Source organism: Micromonas commoda, chromosome 10 (genome assembly GCF_000090985.2).
Source record: "Micromonas commoda chromosome 10, complete sequence".
Classification (NCBI taxonomy): Eukaryota; Viridiplantae; Chlorophyta; class Mamiellophyceae; order Mamiellales; family Mamiellaceae; genus Micromonas; species Micromonas commoda.
The window spans coordinates 974,554-992,415 of record NC_013047.1 but is presented as its reverse complement, the minus strand read 5'-3'; the positions used below and the strand labels follow the sequence as shown (position 1 = coordinate 992,415).

Sequence of the window (17,862 nt, the reverse complement as noted above, 5' to 3'; positions counted from 1 at the left end):
GCGCTACCTTTTAACGATTGCTGCGAGCCGTGCGACGAGCTGCTTCCCCGGCTGAGCCGGTCCATGCTCGACCTCCTGCTGCTGCCCGCCGCGCTCCTGCTCTCGATGTTCCTCAACGCGGCAACCAGGACGGTGATGTCGTCGATCATCTCCCCGTCGTTCCTCTGCTTCCATCGCTTGAACGCTTCCCTCGCCACCGCGGTCGCCGCCTCCTCGGGGGCGTCGCACGCCGCGACGATGGCCACCGCCTCCTCGTTGGACACAAACTCCCAGATGCCGTCGGTGGCGACGACGATGAAACGGTCGTTCTCCACAACCTCGTGCGTCCGAATCTCGGGTTCCGGGGTGACCCCGACCCTGTGCGCGATGGAGTCCCCCAGCGATCTCGACATCGACAGCCCCGGCACCCACAGATTCTTCATCCACACCCGGAAGGGACCCTCGCCGTGTTCTCCGACGCCCGGCGAGTTTGGCCCTCCGCGAAACGATCCGTTCTCGTCGGCCCGACGCATCAGCCGAGCGACCCGGCCGTCCATGGCCTCGATCCTCCGCCTCTCCGCGGGCAGCTCCGGCTTGTGATCGCACGTGAGCGCGACCGCCTCTATCCGTCCCGTCTCCAGGTTCTCGCGGCCGAGCACCGCCCTCGAGTCGCCCACCCACCCGCATGTGATGAGCCTGCCGTAGATGTGCAGAGCCACGGCCGTGGTTCCGCTGTACTCCACGTCCAAACCGTCGATGCTGTTCAGTTCCGCGTTGACGCCGCGAAACGCCGCCTCGAGAGCCCTCCTGGGGTTCTCCATGAGCGTCGCGCGCGAGTGCGCGTCTGCGATGAGCCTCGCCGGAATCCGATCCTTGCAGTACCGCGACACGAGGTGACCGACCGGTCCGTGGCCGTCGAAGACCGCGAGGAAGCCGCCCCTGGAGGAGGCGAACCCGTTCGGCAGGGCGCAGTAAGCGTCTTGGTTCACGCGCGGCTCGTTCGGGTCGCTCAGCTCCAAATCGGTCTCCATGCTCCTCCCGGAGATGGTCACGCAACCGACCACGATCTCGAGCGGGGGCATGCCCTCGTCTTCAACATCCCGCATGAGCTCCTCCGGGCCGGGCCTCCGCGCGAGCTCACTGTCGATTATCGCCTCTTCCAAGTCCCGGCTGGTCCATCCCTTCAGGGGAGAGGCGCCGCGGGGCATGGAGCTCCTCGATCGCTTGAACGGCAGCATCAACTTCCGCACCGAAGGATCCGCGTCTGAGGGCAAGATATGGGTGGTGGCCAAAAGTTAGAATCACAGAGCCGGCGGTTATCCGGAGAACCGCGAGGGCGGCGGGTGCGGGCGCTCGGGAAAATCGCGAGCGACGCCGCGCCGAGGACGATCAACACACGTCATATTTTGGATGGACAGAAAAAAGGCGCTGAAAGGGCGGTCGAGACCGTCCCATGGGACCCCGTTCTACACCCCGCCCCCCGTAGCGATCTGAGCCATTTGTTGCGATTTGTTGCGACTCGGATGATGAGCTTCGGGCTCGCTGAGAGAGCCCGGGCTCAAAAACCAACCGGCGAGCGTACGTACCTTCGGGGGATGAGAGTGACGCGGTACCACTCCTGACCGACAGCTCTCGCGGCGTTGTCGCCGTGGAGACGACCACGGGCGTCGACGACCCACAACCCATGTCGGTCGCGCTGCCTTCAACTGTGTTGCCAGAGGCGGAAAATGACCCTTTGGAGGAAATCAAAGGTCAGCCGAAGCAACCTCTCGACGTCTACGACGTCTAACACTTAAAAGTTGTTACCTTCGAAGGTAAAATATGGTTCTGGATGGTGGATTGCAAATGACGTGGATTGCAGCACCATCACAAAATTGACCCAGACTAAAATACCCAGACTAATTCACGAGTTGAAATTTTAAGATCTCACCACATACAGATTTTTCCAGCTAGACGACAGAAAAGTCATTTTTGAAAACGACCTCGATCGCTCGCCCTGCCGGGACGTACAGTATCTCCTCTTTTCCCCAATCCAAAAACTTTCACTCGTCGCTCGGTTCGTAGGGCGACGTCGAGCGAGAGAATACGCGTCTCAACTCTGCCTGATCGTCCCTCGCCGCGTGTAACGCGGACGTCGCCCTCGACTCCGCCCCCGCCAGCCGCTCGAGCCCGTCGCGGTCGGACCCCCGGAGCGTCGCGCGCGTCGGCGGCGGCGACGTCGGCGGCGGCAAGCTCCCCTCGAGTGTCGCAATCTCCCCCATCACCTCCCTGTACCTCGACTCCAAGCCGCCGACGACGCGCGCGGCGCCGGTGGAGTCCCGCCCCGCTCGGTGAAGTCCCTCCCCGGCCCGTCGTTGCCTCGTGGACGACGCCGACGCCGCGGACGACGCCCGGTGATCGAATCCGGTCAGGACCGACGCGGCGGATGCGTCGAGCGGCGAGCGCGTCGCCGGGCTCGACGCCGCCACGTTCTCGGCGAAGGGCGCGTCGAAGTTCCAGTCCAGGTGGAGCGGGGATGGCGGCGACGGGGTGGACGCCGCCGCCACCGCCGCGCGGGAACCGACGGCGGGACTCGGGACGGTCGGGACGGCCGGGACGGTTGGGACGCCCGACAATCTCGCGATGGGACCCGTTCCTTTGTCTGACGCGTCGTCGTCGTCGACGTCGCCCGGGTTGAACTCCTCGAAAGAAGCGCGCAGCGCCGCCATCGCCGCGGCGGACGCGATCGTCTCGTGCGTTCCAGCCTCCGCGCGCGTTCCCTCGTCGCCGACCGGCTGCTGGGCGGTCCCCGGTTCGTCCACCTCTTTTTTGTCCACCTCTTTTTTGTCCACCTCCTGACCGTCCCTGTACACCGCGGTTCGCACCATCGCCGACGCGGACCAGCCGTCAAACGCAATCTGGCTCACCGAGCTGCCCACGGCGACCGGCGCGGCGCCGCTCCTCTGCGCCGCCGCGAGCTTCTGGGCGCGCTCCTTGAGCCACCGCTTCCGCGTGGGGCACTGCGCGCGCCACTCGGCGACGCACCGCTCCAGCCGCCTCGAGCCGAAGTGTCGACGAGCCGCGTGAGACTTGCGGTGGCGCTGCACCCGCTCCCACGCGGCATCCGCCCATGCTCGCACCGCCAGCCGACACTTGCGCTCCCTGAGCACGCGTCGCATGTTATCCCCGAGGACGCGCTCGCGGCGTCGCGCGTCCACGACGTACCGCCGCCACGCGTGCAGCACGTTGATCCGTTTCTTCATCACGCGACGCACGAACAAAAACGCGATGGCCTGCTCGCGTTCCCTCTCAATCGCCGTTCGCGCCGCGTCCACGCCCCCGCGGAGTTTGGCGAGGTCCACGCCCAGCCGCGTGCCGCGCCAGGCTCCAAAAACACCCGCGACGAGCCGCGTGCGTCGAACCCTGACGTGCGCGTCGAGGACCGCGAGCGTCGCGCGTTCCACCGCGTCGTCCTCGGCGTCCCGTCGGCGTCCGGCGTTCGCCGCGAGCTCCGCCCACGCGCGATGACACGCCGCGCGAAGCCGCCTCTCCCCGCGCCGCGCCAAACCCTCGGCGCGGGCGGCGCGGGACCACGCGGCCCTCGCGTCCTCCGCGGAGTTGAGCCAGGCGTAGAAGCAGTCCACCAGCGCCCGGCGGCGCATCCTCGCCAGCGCCCGCGTCACCGCAATCTTTTTGCGAATCGACTCGGCGACGCCGTGGGCCCACGATCTGAACGCGCGGTACGCCGTCTGGTGCGCGACGGCTCCGACGACGCGCATGGCGACGGCGCGGTTGCGGCGTCGTGTGACCGCGGAATCCCTCCACCCGTTGAACGCGGCGAGCGTCTTTCGCCTCCACAGCCGACTCGCGTGGCGCTCCGTCGCCGCGGCTTTCCTTTGCGCCTCGCCGGCGGCGTGCGACCATCGACCGAACGCCCTAGACGCCCTCCTGCGGGTCATCTTGCGGACGGCGCGGGCGGCGAGGCGGCGGTGACGCGCCGCCCGGGCGACGGACTCGGCCCAACCGTCGAACGCGGCGGCGAGGACGCGGTGGGTCATCTTCGTGAGCGCGGCGTTGACGCGACGTCGCTGGCGCGCGAGCTCGACGACGCGGTCGCGCCACCCTTCAAACGCGGCGGTCAGGAGCTTGTTGCGAAGCGCGAGCAGGAACCGCTCCGCGCGTCGCACCTTTCGCTCCCAGACTTTGCGATCCCGCTCCTCGCGCTCGATGGCTGCCTTTTTGGCGTTGAGCATCTCGTTCCAGTCGAAGAAGTAGTTGGCGAGTGTGTTGTTTTGGAGGCGGAGGATGCTCCGCGCCACCTTGACCTCACTCTCCCGGACCCATCGCGCCATCTCCCTCCATCGGGAGAACGAGGCGAAGAGCACTCTGGAGTGCACACCCATGGCGAACTTGCGAGCGAGCTGCACCTTGGACTCCCAGCTAGATTTGGAGCGAACCCTGTCGAGCCAATCAAAGAAGGCGACGGCGATTTGGCGCTGCGAGATGCGCGCCGCCACTCGCGTAGCGATGACGCGCAGCCTTCGGATGTCGGCGACGTACTCATCCCATCGGTCAAACGCCGAGACCAGCCTTTGCCTGGTCATCCGAGCCACCGCGTTGGCGAGCATTCGCCGCTGATACCTGAGGTCCTTGGTCCTTCTGAGCCACACCGTGAAGTATCGCCGTTGGTCCCTGCGCTGCATCGCAAACAGGAACCGCTCGGCTTTCTTCACACCAGACAGCCACTCGCCCTTCTCCGTGCGCCGGCGCTCGTCCTCCTCGTTGGTGAAGTCAATCCACGCGTAGAAGGCCGCCTGCTTGTTACGACGAGAGAGCTTGGCGAGCGCCCGAGACACGATCGCCCTCTGACGCCGCATCTCGACGGCGACGTCGCTCCACTTCTCGAAGCAGGCAACCACGGCGCGCTTGCGCATCCTGGCGACGGCGCTCGAGAGTTTACGCCTCCGCCCGGCGCTCTCCGCAGCCGCGGCTCGCCATCGCGTGAAGCCTCGGAAGAGATTTTGGAAAAGCACGGAGCGAAGGAACCTCTCCGCTCGACGAACTTGCCCTTCCCACTTCCGCGTCTCACGCTCCTCGTTCTCACCCTTCTCCCTACTCTCGACCGCGAGCGCCTCCCAGTGGAAGAAAGCGGACGAGACGTGCCTCCTGAGCATCCTCTGGACGCATCGACGCACCTTCTTCTCCTTCTCCCGGCGCGTGGCCGCGAGCTCCTCCCACCGGTAAAACGCGGCGCGGGCGTGTCGGGTCATGATGAGGCGGATCAGCCTGTGCGCCTTGCTGACGGACGATCTGAACGTGCGACCCTCGGCAATGGCGGCCGTCCAGGCGTCAAACGCCCTGGCCAGATGCCTGCGCTGGATTCTTCCGGCGACGCGCGCCAGCGTGGCCCTGGCCCACTTGAGCTTGTCGGCGTTGGCGACCCACGCGCGGAACGGCGCGGCGAGGCGCCTGTTGCGCATGACCAGGAGGACCCTCTCGCGACGCTCGATACCCTCGCGCCACGCCACGGCGGCGTCGTACCAGTGCAGCCACGTGCCGAACGCACCGGCGAGATACCTCGCCGCCATTCTCCTGGTCACCTTGAGAGCCACCGCCCGGAGTTTCTTCTTCTCCCGGGTGTGTTCGTCCCATCGATCGAACGCCGCGTACAGATCCTTCCGAACGAGCTTGGCGTGCATGCGCCGCGCCACGGTCATCATGCGCGGCAGCGTCGGGTCCGGCTTGGATGCCTCCCAGGCGTCTACCCACGCGTGCCACGCGCCGCGAACGCGCTCGTCCACCGTGAGGTGACCGAGCGCTCGTCTGGCCCGCTCCAGGCTGATCCTGCGCACCGTCGCGTGCTCCTTCCAGCCCCGGAACGCGGCGAAGGTCCTGCGGAAGAAAACCCCGACCAAAAATTTCTTGGCGTCGTTCACCGTCTTGCGCCACCGCCTGGCGTCGGCGACGCGCTCCGACCACGTATCGAACGAAACGGTGAGGCTTCGGCGGTTAAGCCTGTTCACGCAGTGCGTCAGGGACTTGCGCATCTTCCTGCGTCGCGCGGTGGTGTCCGACCAGCCCTGGAACGCCATGTCCAGAGATCGCCTCATCCACCGTTTGATCATGCGCGCGGCGCCGCTCTGTTCAAAGTTGACCTTGACGGCGTTTCTGTGCGCGGCGTCCAGCCATGCGTAGAAGCACACGCGGTTGCGCCTGGCAGACAGCCTGGCGAGGCACCTGCGCGCAACAGCCTCGAACCTCTCCCGCTCCACGATGGCGAACCGCCACCTTCGCCACGAGCGGTGCTGCGTCCTGTGTCCCGCCGCGTTGAGGAACCTTCGGCACTTTTCCTGGGTCATGTCATCCAGGACCCTCAGTCTGGCCTCCACCGCCTCCCTCGCCTCAGCCTCGGACATCTTGTTGCGTCGCTCGGCATCCTCGACGGCGGCGATCAGGTCGAGCTCCTTGGCGTCGCGCGCCGCCTCCCGCGCCTCGTCGATCAGCTCCATCCAGCGCTCCCATCCGAGGACGAGCCTGCGCTTGGAGAGTCTGTCCACGCAGCGGCGGAGGAGTTGACGCTGCACGCGCATCGAATCGGCGCGGTCCCGCCATCCATCGAAAGCGGCAGCCTGGACGCGGCGTTCCATCCTCACGAGCATCGAGCCCAGGAGGTTTCTGTGCCGCCTCAGCGTGGCCGTCTGATCGCACCACCGGAGGAACGCTTGGTTCTGCTTGTGGTGCGACATCCGCAGCGCCATCTTCGTCATGATCACGCGGTGGCGGAGCCGCTCCGAGGCGGTGTCGACCCAGGAGTTGTAGGCGCGCGACAGGTGCATGCGTTCCAGCCTGGCGACGGCGCGCGATGACACGCCGCGGAGCCTCTTCAGATCCAGGGACTTGTCGATCCACGCGTCGAAGGCGACGCTCAACGACCGATGCGTGAATCTGTTAGCCGCGCGGTTTGACAGGGCCCTGATTCGCTTCACGACGGCGACTGATTCGAGCCATCCGTCGAATGCGGACCTGCGGATACGGTTCATAATCGAGTGGATCGCCCGTCGCACCACGAGCTCGCGACGCTGCATCTCAGCCACGGCGTCGATCCAGCCGTCGAAGGCACGCGAGAGCTGACGTTTATGAAGCTTGACCGCCGCGCGCTTGGAGACGGCCCTGAGCCTCTGGAGGTCACCCGCCGCTTCGACCCATCGTTCGAAGGCTTTGAAGGTCAGCCTCCTTATCATACGGTTCGCCGCGCGCGTGGACAGCGCACGAAGCCTCCGGGTCTCAGCCACGTTTTCGCGCCACTGTGCGAACCAGGATCGCTTGCGTGATCGCTCCATCTTGATCAGGAACCTCGAAGTCGCCACCCTGCGCTTGCGAGCGGATCGCACGAGGTATCTCCAGTGGGTAAAGCCCCACGTGCTGCCGCGCTGGGCCAAGTTGGACAATATCTTAGTACCCGCGAGCCTGCGCTGGCGGAAGTCCCCGATGCCGATCTCCCACGACCTAAACGCGTCGCGAATCACTCGTAAGGACTGCAGCCTGAACCTCGCCGCGGCGGTCTTCACCGCCGTGTTGGTGGTCAGCCTTCGCTTCCTCCACGCCTTGAACACGCGCCTGCGAGTGTTGCTTCGCATCATCCTGCAACCCGACTCGAAGTTGTGGAGCTTGACGGCCGTGTGCGACGCCCAAGAGGTGAACGCCTTGGATACGCCGTTTCGGGTCATCTTCACCAGACTTTTGAGCATGACGTCCTTCTCGACAACCGTGCCCTCCACGAACCTCGCCCACGAGTTGAAGCTTCGCCTGAGCTGCCTAGAGCCCATGGCCGCGATGTAGCGGACACACACGCCGCGCATGCGTACCGTCTCGGCGTACGATTCGTGCCAGCCGTCGAAAGCTGCGCGGAGCCTGTTATTATTCCACCTTGCGGCGCATCGGGTGAGAGAGATTCTCTGAAACCTGAGCTCTGCGGCTTTATCCCTCCAGCCCTGAAACGCGGACGAGGCTGCGCGGTGACGGAAGCGCCCAAGGCACTTGACAAGCTTGCGGCGCAGCGTGGCGAGCTCCACCGCCGCCTCCTTCCACCGCGCAAAGGCGGCGAACATCGTGCGGTTGCGAAGCGCGAGGGCGAACCTCTCGGACCGCGCCAGCGAGGTTTTCCAGCGGCGCTCGTCAACCACCCACTGGTTCCAGTCGTAGAAGGCGTTCGCCAGTGTCCTGCCGAGCATGCGGTTCAGCACGCGCGTGACCCTGACCCTCATCTGCTTCACCTCGCGCACCGCGTCGGACCATCGGAAGAACGCGCGGTACTTGACACCGGAGTGAATCGCAGCCAGGAATCGTTCAGAGATGAGAATCCTCTGCGCCCACTCCTTGCTCTCGCGAATGTATGCGTGCCAGTCAAAAAATGCAGAGGCAAGCTGCCGCCTGGACATGCGCATGGCCGCGCGGCGCAGAATGTTTCGGTCGCGCTTCAGCTCGTTCGCGTGCTCGTACCACTCGGAGAAAGCTGCAAACAAGAGCCGGTGGGTCATCCGCTTTACGCAGTTTTCCAAAATTTTGCGCTGCCGCTTCATCTCGCGCCAGTTACTCGCCCAGCACTGGAACGCCGCATTCATTCGCAGGTTCTGCCACGCCAACACGAACCGCTGCGTCTTGACGATGTTCACCTGCCATTCCTCCTTCTCCTTGAGCACGTGCTCCTTCTTGGCCTGGACCTTATCGTGCCAGTCGTAGAACGAGGACGCCTTGAGGCGGTCCATGATCCGAACCAGCACCAGCCGCACAACCTTGCGCTGCCGCTGCAGGTCAACAAACGTACCCAGCCAGGCTCCCCACGCCGCGAATAGCAGACGCTTGGTCATCCTCGCGACCACAATCTTGACCCGGTTGCGCTCCAATCGAATATCGAGCCAGTTAGATCGCCACTGCGAGAAGGCATCGGCCACGGTCCGGTTCTGCCAAGCCAGGATGAACCTCTCGGCGCGTTGCAGCTTGTGTTCCCAGACCCTCCTCTTCCGCTCCTCCTGCTCCGTGTGCGCCCTCTTGGCGAGGAGCTTTTCGTGCCAGTCGAAGAAGAAATGCCCGAGCGTGTTATTTTGGAGGCGGAGGATGCTCCTCCGCACCTTCACCTCCTGCTCAATCAGGGAACGGACGGTGTCCCTCCAGCCGTAGAATATTCGGAAAAGCATCTGCGACCGGATTCCGGCTAGGAACCGCTCAGAAACAGCCACCTTCTCTGCAAAGTCCGCCGAGGCGGACACCTTGCGCTGCCAGTCATAAAACGCGCCAGCCAGCCGCCGCCTGGACATGCGCATGATGGCCCTGGTGACGATCACCCTCTGACGTTTCAGCTCCTTCGCCTGCGCCTGCCATCCGTTGAACGCCGCGAAGATCCTCCGCTGCGACATCCTGTTGACGGCGACGCGAAGTTTGGCCCGGTGCGCCCTGGATCTGATCGTCTGGTTCCTCCATCGAATGAAGGAGAAGCTGATCGAGTTTTTGCGCCACGCGAGCACGAACCGTTCAGCTTTTCTCAGCTTGAAGAACCACTCCCTCTGTTCGCGTTGCTTGTGCTCCCGCCTCGCCTCGGTGAACGAGCACCAGTCGTGGAAAGCCTCGGCAAAGACGCGGCGGGTGAGCTTGGCGGCAACGCGTTGGGCGAGGGCGCGCTGCCTACGCAGGGTCGCGACGTGCTCGGCCCACATGTCAAAAGCGAGAACCATTCGTCTCTTGCCGAACCTGGCGATCGCGTTGAGAGCCTTGCGTCGCATCGCAGATCGTTCGCGCGCCATCGCTTCCCATCGGCTGAAAGATGCTCGGAGAATTTTGCGGCCAAAGCTCGCGACGAATTTCTCAGCCTTGCGAACTTTCCTCTCCCACTCGGCCAGCTCCAGGTTCGCCGCGGCGCTCTCTTTGGTGTGCTCCATCCACCGATCGAACACCGACGCCTGCACGCGGCGCGAGAGCCTCATGATCGCGCGCGAGAGCGCCACGCGCACCCGGTGACGATAGGCTGTCTCGTCCACCCACTGGGAGAAGCACCTGAACATGGACCGCTGCGTCATTCGCGTGAGCGCCGTGGCCAGCCTGCGCCGGTGCATGCGAGCGGTCTTCCACTGCTCGACCCATCGTCCCAGCGCGCGCTTCAGGCTGCGGTTCGCGATTGCCAGCGCGCAACGCTCGATCTTACCGGCCATCGCGTCCCAGTACCGCTTCTCGTCAACCTTGGCGCGCCAGTCAGAAAACGCTTTGGAGAGCAATCGCTTGGACATTCGCATCGCCGCGCGTCGCAGGATGGTGCGCCGGCGCTTGTTGCGTTCGACGACGTGCAACCACCCGCTGAACGCGGCGAATGACACGCGACTGGTCATGCGCACGAGCGCGGATTCGAGCCTGCGTCGCTGCATCTTGTACGCCCTGGCGTTGTTCTTCCACCGAATGAAGGCAAAGGAGATGTTCCGCTTCGTCCAGGTCAGCGCGACGCGGCGGGAGAGCTCGAGGTTGACCTTCAAGCTCTCGTCCGCCTGCATCTCCGCATGCTTTCTGTCCTCGACGACGCAAAGCCAGTCGTAAAAAGCAGCCTCCTTGGCCCTGCTCATGAACTTGGCGAGGACGTAGCTGATCACCTTGCGCTGCCGTTGCAAATCGGCCGCGACTGACACCCACGAGTTGAAAGCCAGGAGCACCCTACGCTGCGACATCCGCGCAACAATCGTTTGCACCTTACGCCGTTGAATGCCGAGCTCACGCGCGTTCGCATGCCACGTGTTGAACGCCGAGAAACATCTGCGACGCGACATCCGTGCCAGGCACACTTGCACCTTACGCCGCTGAATGATGAGGTCGCGGGCGTTGTTGCGCCAGCGGATGAAAGCGTGGCCGATTGACCTCCTGAGCCAGACCAGGATGAACCGCTCAGCCTTCTGCACCCCCGAGCGCCAGTCGCCAGCCTGTTCCATCTTATGCAACCTCTTTGCCTCCACTTTATCCGCCCATTCGTAGAACGCGGACGATTTCCTTCGCTCTAACATGCGCGCCAGGCAGAACCGGACCAGGGCTCGCTGACGCCTGGCTCGCTCCACCGCGGAGGTCCACGCGTTGAATGACTTGAACGTCCACCGCTTCTGCATCCGCGCTATGCTGGTTCGTATCCTGTGCCGGTCAACCTTTGCCATCCTCCAGTTGACGCTCCACTGCACGAACGCGGCGTTGATCGTCTTGTTCTGGATCGCCATCAGAAAACGCTCAGAGCGCGCCACCTTTCTCTCCCATTCGCGTCGCGCCCGCTCAGCTTCCTCAGCCTCCTCCCTCGAGCGAGTCACCGCGTCTTGCCAGTCCATGAACCTCGAGGCGAGGGTCTTTCCCGTCCATCGGACCAGCTGTCGCCTCACCTTGACCTCCATCTCGCGCAGCTGCCGCGTGGCATCCTTCCACCGGTAGTAGGATCTGTGCAGGGTGCGATTCACCAGCGAGGCGAGGAACCGCTCGGATCGCTCAAGCTTCTTCTCCCAAATGCGCTTGTCCCTGACCATGCCGCTCCAGTGGAAGAACGCCCGCGCGGCGGCTCGCTGCATTACTCTCAACAGCGCGCGACGCACGATGACCTTTTGCCGCTTCAACTCTACCACGGTTAGTCGCCACCCAGTGAACGCTGAATACTGCCTTAGCTGGGAAATTCGGCTGACGGACACACGGAGAATGTTGCGCTCTGCGGCCATACGCTGCCACGTGGATGCCCACTGGTAGAACGCCTGGTGCAGCGAACGGCGCTGCATCGCCAAAAGAAATCGTTTCCCTTTCACGACATTGCGCTCCCATAGCGCTCGGGCTTTAGCCTCGCTCTCCTTCCTCTCAGTCGCCGCGTCGCGCCACTTGAAAAACGCTGAGGTCTTGATGTTATCCTGGAACTTGTGAATGACGAAGTTGGCAACCTTGCGCTGATGCTTGGCTCGATCCGCCGATATAAACCAACCCTGGAATGCGGCATCTAAGATGCGGTGGGTCATCTTCATGAGCGTGGCGTTGAGGCGACGCCGCTGGCGCCTGAGCGTGATGACGTTGTAGTACCATGTGGTGAATGTTGCAGTCAGGAGCTTGTTGCACAACGCGAGCAGGAACCGCTCCGCGCGTCGCACCTTCTGCTCCCAGACTTTGTGCTCCCGCTCCTCGCGCTCGATGGCTGCCTTTTTGGCGTTGAGCATCTCGTTCCAGTCGAAGAAGTAGTTGGCGAGTGTGCTGTTTTGGAGGCGGAGGATGCTCCGCGCCACCTTGACCTCACTCTCCCGGACCCATCGCGCCATCTCCCTCCATCGGGAGAACGAGGCGAAGAGCACTCTGGAGTGCACACCCATGGCGAACTTGCGAGCGAGCTGCACCTTGGACTCCCAGCTAGATTTGGAGCGAACCTTGTCGAGCCAATCAAAGAACACCTCTGCGAGGACACGCTGTGAGATGCGCGTGATGGCTCTCATGCCAATGACGCGCAGCCTTCGAAGCTCAACTGCAGCCTCCAGCCATCGGTTGAACGCCGAGACCAGCCTTTGCCTGGTCATCCGAGCCACCGCGTTGGCGAGCATTCGACGCTGATACCTGAGGTCCTTGGTCCTTCTGAGCCACACCGTGAAGTATCGCCGTTGGTCCCTGCGCTGCATCGCAAACAGGAACCGCTCGGCTTTCTTCACACCAGACAGCCACTCGCCCTTCTCCGTGCGCCGGCGCTCGTCCTCCTCGTTGGTGAAGTCAATCCACGCGTAGAAGGCCGCCTGCTTGTTACGACGAGAGAGCTTGGCGAGCGCCCGAGACACGATCGCCCTCTGACGCCGCATCTCGACGGCGACGTCGCTCCACTTCTCGAAGCAGGCAACCACGGCGCGCTTGCGCATCCTGGACGTCGCACTCCGCAGCAAGCTCTTCAGCCTGACGCTCTCCATACGCATCGCCCGCCACCGCATGAACGCTCGGAAGAAAACCTTCTGCGTCATGGCGAGCAGGAACCTCTCCGCGCGACGAACCTTACTCTCCCACAGCCTCGCGTCGCGAGCCTCTTTTTCCTCCCGCGCTCTGCGAGTGGACGCCAGCGACTCCCAGTGGTAAAACGCGTTGGACACCTCGCGCCGGAAGTACCGCTGCAGCGCGCGGCGCACCTTGGTCTCCGCCTCGACGTACTCCTTCGCCTTGTCCCTCCAACGGTTGAACGCGACGTGAAGAATCCGCTGGCGAATCGCCCTGATGTACCTCTCCACCGACCTCGCCCTGCGCTCCCAGTCCTTCCTAGCATTCAACCCGTCCAGCCACTCGTAGAACGCGTCGGCGAGGGCCCTGCGCGACAGCTTGGCGAGCACGCGGGTCACGACGAGTCGGTCGCGTCGGCGCTTGTCCGCCACGGACGCCCACCTCTCGAGCGCCGCCGCCGCCAGACGAGAGGAGAGTCGACCGACTGCGCGCGCGAGCAACCTCGCCACCCGCTTCTCATCCTCGAGCCACCGCCCCCACGCGCCCCAGGCGAGCCTCGTCCTTCGCTCGTTCCAGTGGAACTCCAATCGCTTGCGTTTGTTGTTCATCATGCGCTCGAGGCTCGCTTTTCTCGCCTCGCGCTCCTCCTCCGCCGTCACCGCCGTTCGGATGTTCTCCATCTTCCGGGCGACAAAGTCCGCCCAGTCGTAGAAGGCTCCCGCCAGGTGTCGTCTCAACATTCGCTGCGCGCTGCGCGTCACCGCCCTTCGCACCCCCAGCAGTGAGTGGTACTCGGCGAGCCAGCATCCGAACGTCAGCCGCGTCAGCCGCGTCCGCCTGGTGCGAACAAACTGCGAGATGACCAACCCGTCGTAAGCCTGCTCCATCGCGTACTTTTTCATCCTGTACATGTACCTCCTCTGAATCGAGCGGCGCATCAGGCTGGCGATCTTCATGGCGTACAGGGTGTTCTTCTTTATCCGCGCGGTGTAGTTCCTCCACCCGGCGAAGGATTTCCTCAGGCCCGCCTTCTGGGGCACCGATTTGCTCTGCTTCACGAACCTCTGCAGCACCTTGATGCCGAGGTCCATGGCGTCGTTGTTCGTGACCGCCGTCGGGTCGTCCACCATGGGCGTTCCCATCACCGAGGCGGCCAGCACGCTCGGAGTGTTCGGCGCGGTGGACGCGAGAGAGCGGGCGCCATCCGCGAGATTGCGGGCGGCGCCCGTGAGCCGCCGCCACGTCTCCGGTCGGGTGGCGGGCGGCGTCGGCGCGGCGGACGGCGCCCTCGACCCGCCCCTCGAGAGAGACGGCAACGACAGCAGGCCGGACTTGGTGGGCGACGGCGCCGGGGTCTCGAACCGCACGGAGTAGAACCTGAAGTTGTACTTCTGCGCCGGGTGCCTTCGGCTCTCCACGAACCACGACCCCAGCGCGTTGGGAAACATCTGCTGCATGGGGCCCATGGTCCGCTCCAGCACCTCGAACTGCTCGCTCACGCCGAAGTTGTACGCGTAGAACCCGAGCTTCTTCAGGCCCTTCCCCCTGGCCTGCAGGAACCGCCCCGAGCGCGGGTGGAAGAATCCGACGTTCCGGCCGATCCTCCGCAGCGACACCACGACGTCCTCGGCGTGCGAGTGCGACGGGCCCGCGAGGAACGATTGCGCGGTCCTGTCGCTGAGCTCGAGGTTCAAGGAGCCGTCCTCGCCCTCCACGATCACGTAAGCCCGATCCGTCGCCACCTCCGCGAGCGCGATGAACGACCCCGGGGGCGGCAGGCCCAGCGATTCCGCATCGTCGTTAGATCGCGAGCCCGTCGATTCTTCGAGCCTTCGCGCGGCGTCGGCGAGCAAAGACGACGATGAGCCGCCCGTGGGCGGCAACCGTGGGGTCCCGCGCGATGACATATCGCTCGATATCCCGATCGGCGCTCTCTCAGCAGACGATGATCTCTGCAGCCTCGACGAACCTGCAGTCGGTTGCCCTGCTCTCAGATTCTCTCAACAACAACGACGATTCTGAGCTAACGAAATAATTCTCACGGCCTGTAGTCTCCCACGCCACGGGTAAGACTCACGCCGCTGCCCGCGGGATCGAGCGCGCCCAGCTACTCCGGGTCACGTCGATAGCCGCCTATACCGCGCGACACCGAGCTAGTCCCGGTGCCGTCGGCTATGGATTACCCGCAGAGAGGGAAAATCGCGGTGCCCAACAACGTGATATCCATCACACCTCCAAAATTGAACCAACAACCAGGATTTCTCATGGATTTTTTTCGACGGTCTGTTTTGGGTTCGCCGAGCGCGTTCAGATGACGGTTCACAGCTGGCAGCTCGTCCGGAACAACAACAACTGAACTTTCTCTTCCGGCACACGGTCACCGTGCGTATTGAGCCCTCCGTCACGGATGGTCGTCGCGAGTGATACCGACCTCGTGACGGTCTTATCCTCGGCGCACGGTCGACAGCGCCGCAGCGAGCGACTCATCTCCAAGAGGGACTTGCAGGCGGCGGTCAAGTATGGCGAGCGTGCGCCTTCCTATACCGACAAGGGAGAGCTCCGCTGGATGTACACCTTTCGCGGGATAGTCTACATCACGGACGAGACCAGCAGGCACGAGATAACGTCATGGCCGCTCCCAGCGTTTGGATTCGACGTGCCCCTCGTGGATATCACACAGCCGATGCTCCGAGCGCATAGGGCCGCGAAGCGCGCGCTCGGAAATCCGGCCTCCTGGACGTCGCACACGGTTGCGGTCGTCGATCAGTCGGGATCGATGAGGAACACCGACGTGGATGGAGGCGCCACGAGGTCTGATGCGGTGTGGATCACCCTCGCATTGACGTGGGTGGATGCCGAGATCAAGGCGGGCAACCGAACGAGCACGGACGTCATGTCCGTCGTGAGCATGAGGAACAACAGCGAGGTGGTGGTGGACGCTGAACCCGTGGACTGGATCTTGTTCAACAAGTTGGTCGGCCTCCTGAGGGAGTCGAAGCCGACGCAGGGCGGCAACTACCTCGCCGCCATCGATCTCGCGGAGCGATGCCTGATGCGCAACACGATGGGAAGCTGCGCCACGGCGCTGCTGTTCTTCTCCGACGGAAGGCCGAGCGAACGCATGCCTCGCGTTCAGCGGAGCCGCAGTTGCAAGACGACTAAGTACACACCAAAGGACAGTCGCGATGCGCGGGATAAGATGTTGGCATCCCGCATCGGTGAGCTGGCGAGTCGCTTCGGACGGAGACTCACCGTGGGCAGCATAGGATTCGCAGACCCTTCCGAGGAGTTCTCTACGCTGCAGGCGATGACGAAGGCTTGCGAAGATTACGGTTGCCAGGCCACTTTCCACAAACCTAGTCTCACTGCGGAGTCTCTTCAGAGCATCTTGTCAAACTTATCGTCGACCCTCACGACGACGAAGACGGAACTCACGGAATTGGGTGGCTCAAAGCAACGCACCGTTCGTAATGTGAAGCGAGAATCATATTCGCAGATAAAACTTGGGGAGACGCATGTGAATGAATCCGATTGGTGGATCTACAAGGGTCCATCCGTCACCAGATATAAACGGGTAGAAGGGCCAAGGGTGTACCGTGGCAACAGAAGATTCCCAGCTCCGAAATTTGACAAATTGAAAGCATTCGAGCATGAGAAAGCATTTGGCATAGCCCACCATCAGAGGGCGTTCGGCGAGGGAGCTGAGAGGTTGGTTTACAGGCTTCGCGAGATTGACAGAGCGGGGAAATTTGTGGGGCCGTGGTTGGTTGCTAAGCAGAGCAGATTTGTCGAGGAATCAAAAGATCAGGACGTCCAAGAGTTCCACAGAACGTTCTGCGCGACGCAGCAGATCGCCGCTCGCATCGCGAAGACTTTCAACAGGAAACTTGAAGAGGTTCCGGGAGTGAAGGGAAACACGCCACGCATCGAGTTCTTGGAGTGTCACGTTTTACGTTTATACGACCGTCAATTGGGCGAAATCGGCGTTCTGACGGAGAAGATGCTGGACCACAGGAAGTACAAGAAGTGGAACTCGAACAACGGATACGTAGCGGGCATGAGCAAGGGACACGATGCCGCTGGGGCGAAATCGATTGAAGGCGCTTTCGCTTCGCTGGATTTGAACGCAACTGTTCTACCGGAAAATCTCGGCGCCATCGTGGAGGAGGATGAGGAGGGCGAAGAATTCACCGACTCGGATGCGAGCGACGAGGAACTCGTTCCGGAAGAAGATGGTCGGGACCTGCAGTGTGCGAGCGCGATGGACCATCGCCGCGGCGTCAAATTTTCTGTCGAAGATATTCCCCAGGCTTTCTCGTGCTTTTCGTACAAGTACTCAAAGAGAAAGTACCTGGTTTGCGACTTACAGGGTGTCCTGGATCAGACGAGATCACCGCCTTGTTTCGAGCTGACTGATCCAGTGATACACTACAGGAGCAACACGTTCAGGAAGAACGTGTTTGGACGCACGGACCGAGGACAGTCGGGAATGGATGCCTTTTTCAAGACTCATACGTGCAGCGAACTCTGCCACGCGTTGGGTAAAGTTTGGAAGTACAAACACATCGACAGAGTGCCCCGCAGTCTCATCAAGCCTAAGCTCGAGAACACGCTGGGGAGGAGAACGGATCCCTTCGCGCGGAGTTCCTTCCTAGACTCACTCCGCGACTGATAGTCTATTTATATTGAGAACCATTTTGCCAGTCTGCCTGCCAGCCTGACCCGATTTTCCGGAACTGAGTGAGTAGGATTGACAACCCTCGTTCACGGGAACTCGCGCCACAACAGACCGCACGACAGTTCGCAGCGTACGGACGATACCCCCGTTCGAATCGACGCGCGCATCGATCGAGCACGATGACCAAGGCGGGTATGGGCCTGGAGTTCAGCTGCGGGGAGAACCCCGCGCTGGTTCCAGCTGTCGCGACGCCTTATGGTTCCAGCGGA

General features: G+C 63.0%; 3 protein-coding genes across 3 annotated transcripts; 1 reads left to right on the top strand and 2 right to left on the bottom strand.

Annotated features, from left to right (window-relative positions):
- Positions 1-125: 125 nt before the first annotated feature.
- Positions 126-968, bottom strand: MICPUN_68357 (predicted protein; the record flags this gene model as incomplete). Its single annotated transcript, XM_002508541.1, has 2 exons — positions 126-451; positions 509-968. Coding segments are annotated over 2 exons (786 nt in total), but the record flags the coding sequence as incomplete, so codon positions are not given.
- Positions 969-2,021: 1,053 nt separating this feature from the next.
- MICPUN_62130 (hypothetical protein) lies at positions 2,022-14,822 on the bottom strand (the record flags this gene model as incomplete). The annotated part of the gene is made up of 1 exon (XM_002508540.1): positions 2,022-14,822. The coding sequence occupies one exon, from the start codon at positions 14,820-14,822 to the stop codon at positions 2,022-2,024; it is 12,801 nt and encodes a 4,266-aa protein (XP_002508586.1).
- Positions 14,823-15,322: 500 nt separating this feature from the next.
- MICPUN_62129 (predicted protein) lies at positions 15,323-17,587 on the top strand (the record flags this gene model as incomplete). The annotated part of the gene is made up of 1 exon (XM_002508820.1): positions 15,323-17,587. One exon carries the CDS (start codon positions 15,323-15,325, stop codon positions 17,585-17,587), a length of 2,265 nt encoding a protein of 754 aa, XP_002508866.1.
- Positions 17,588-17,862: the final 275 nt, after the last annotated feature.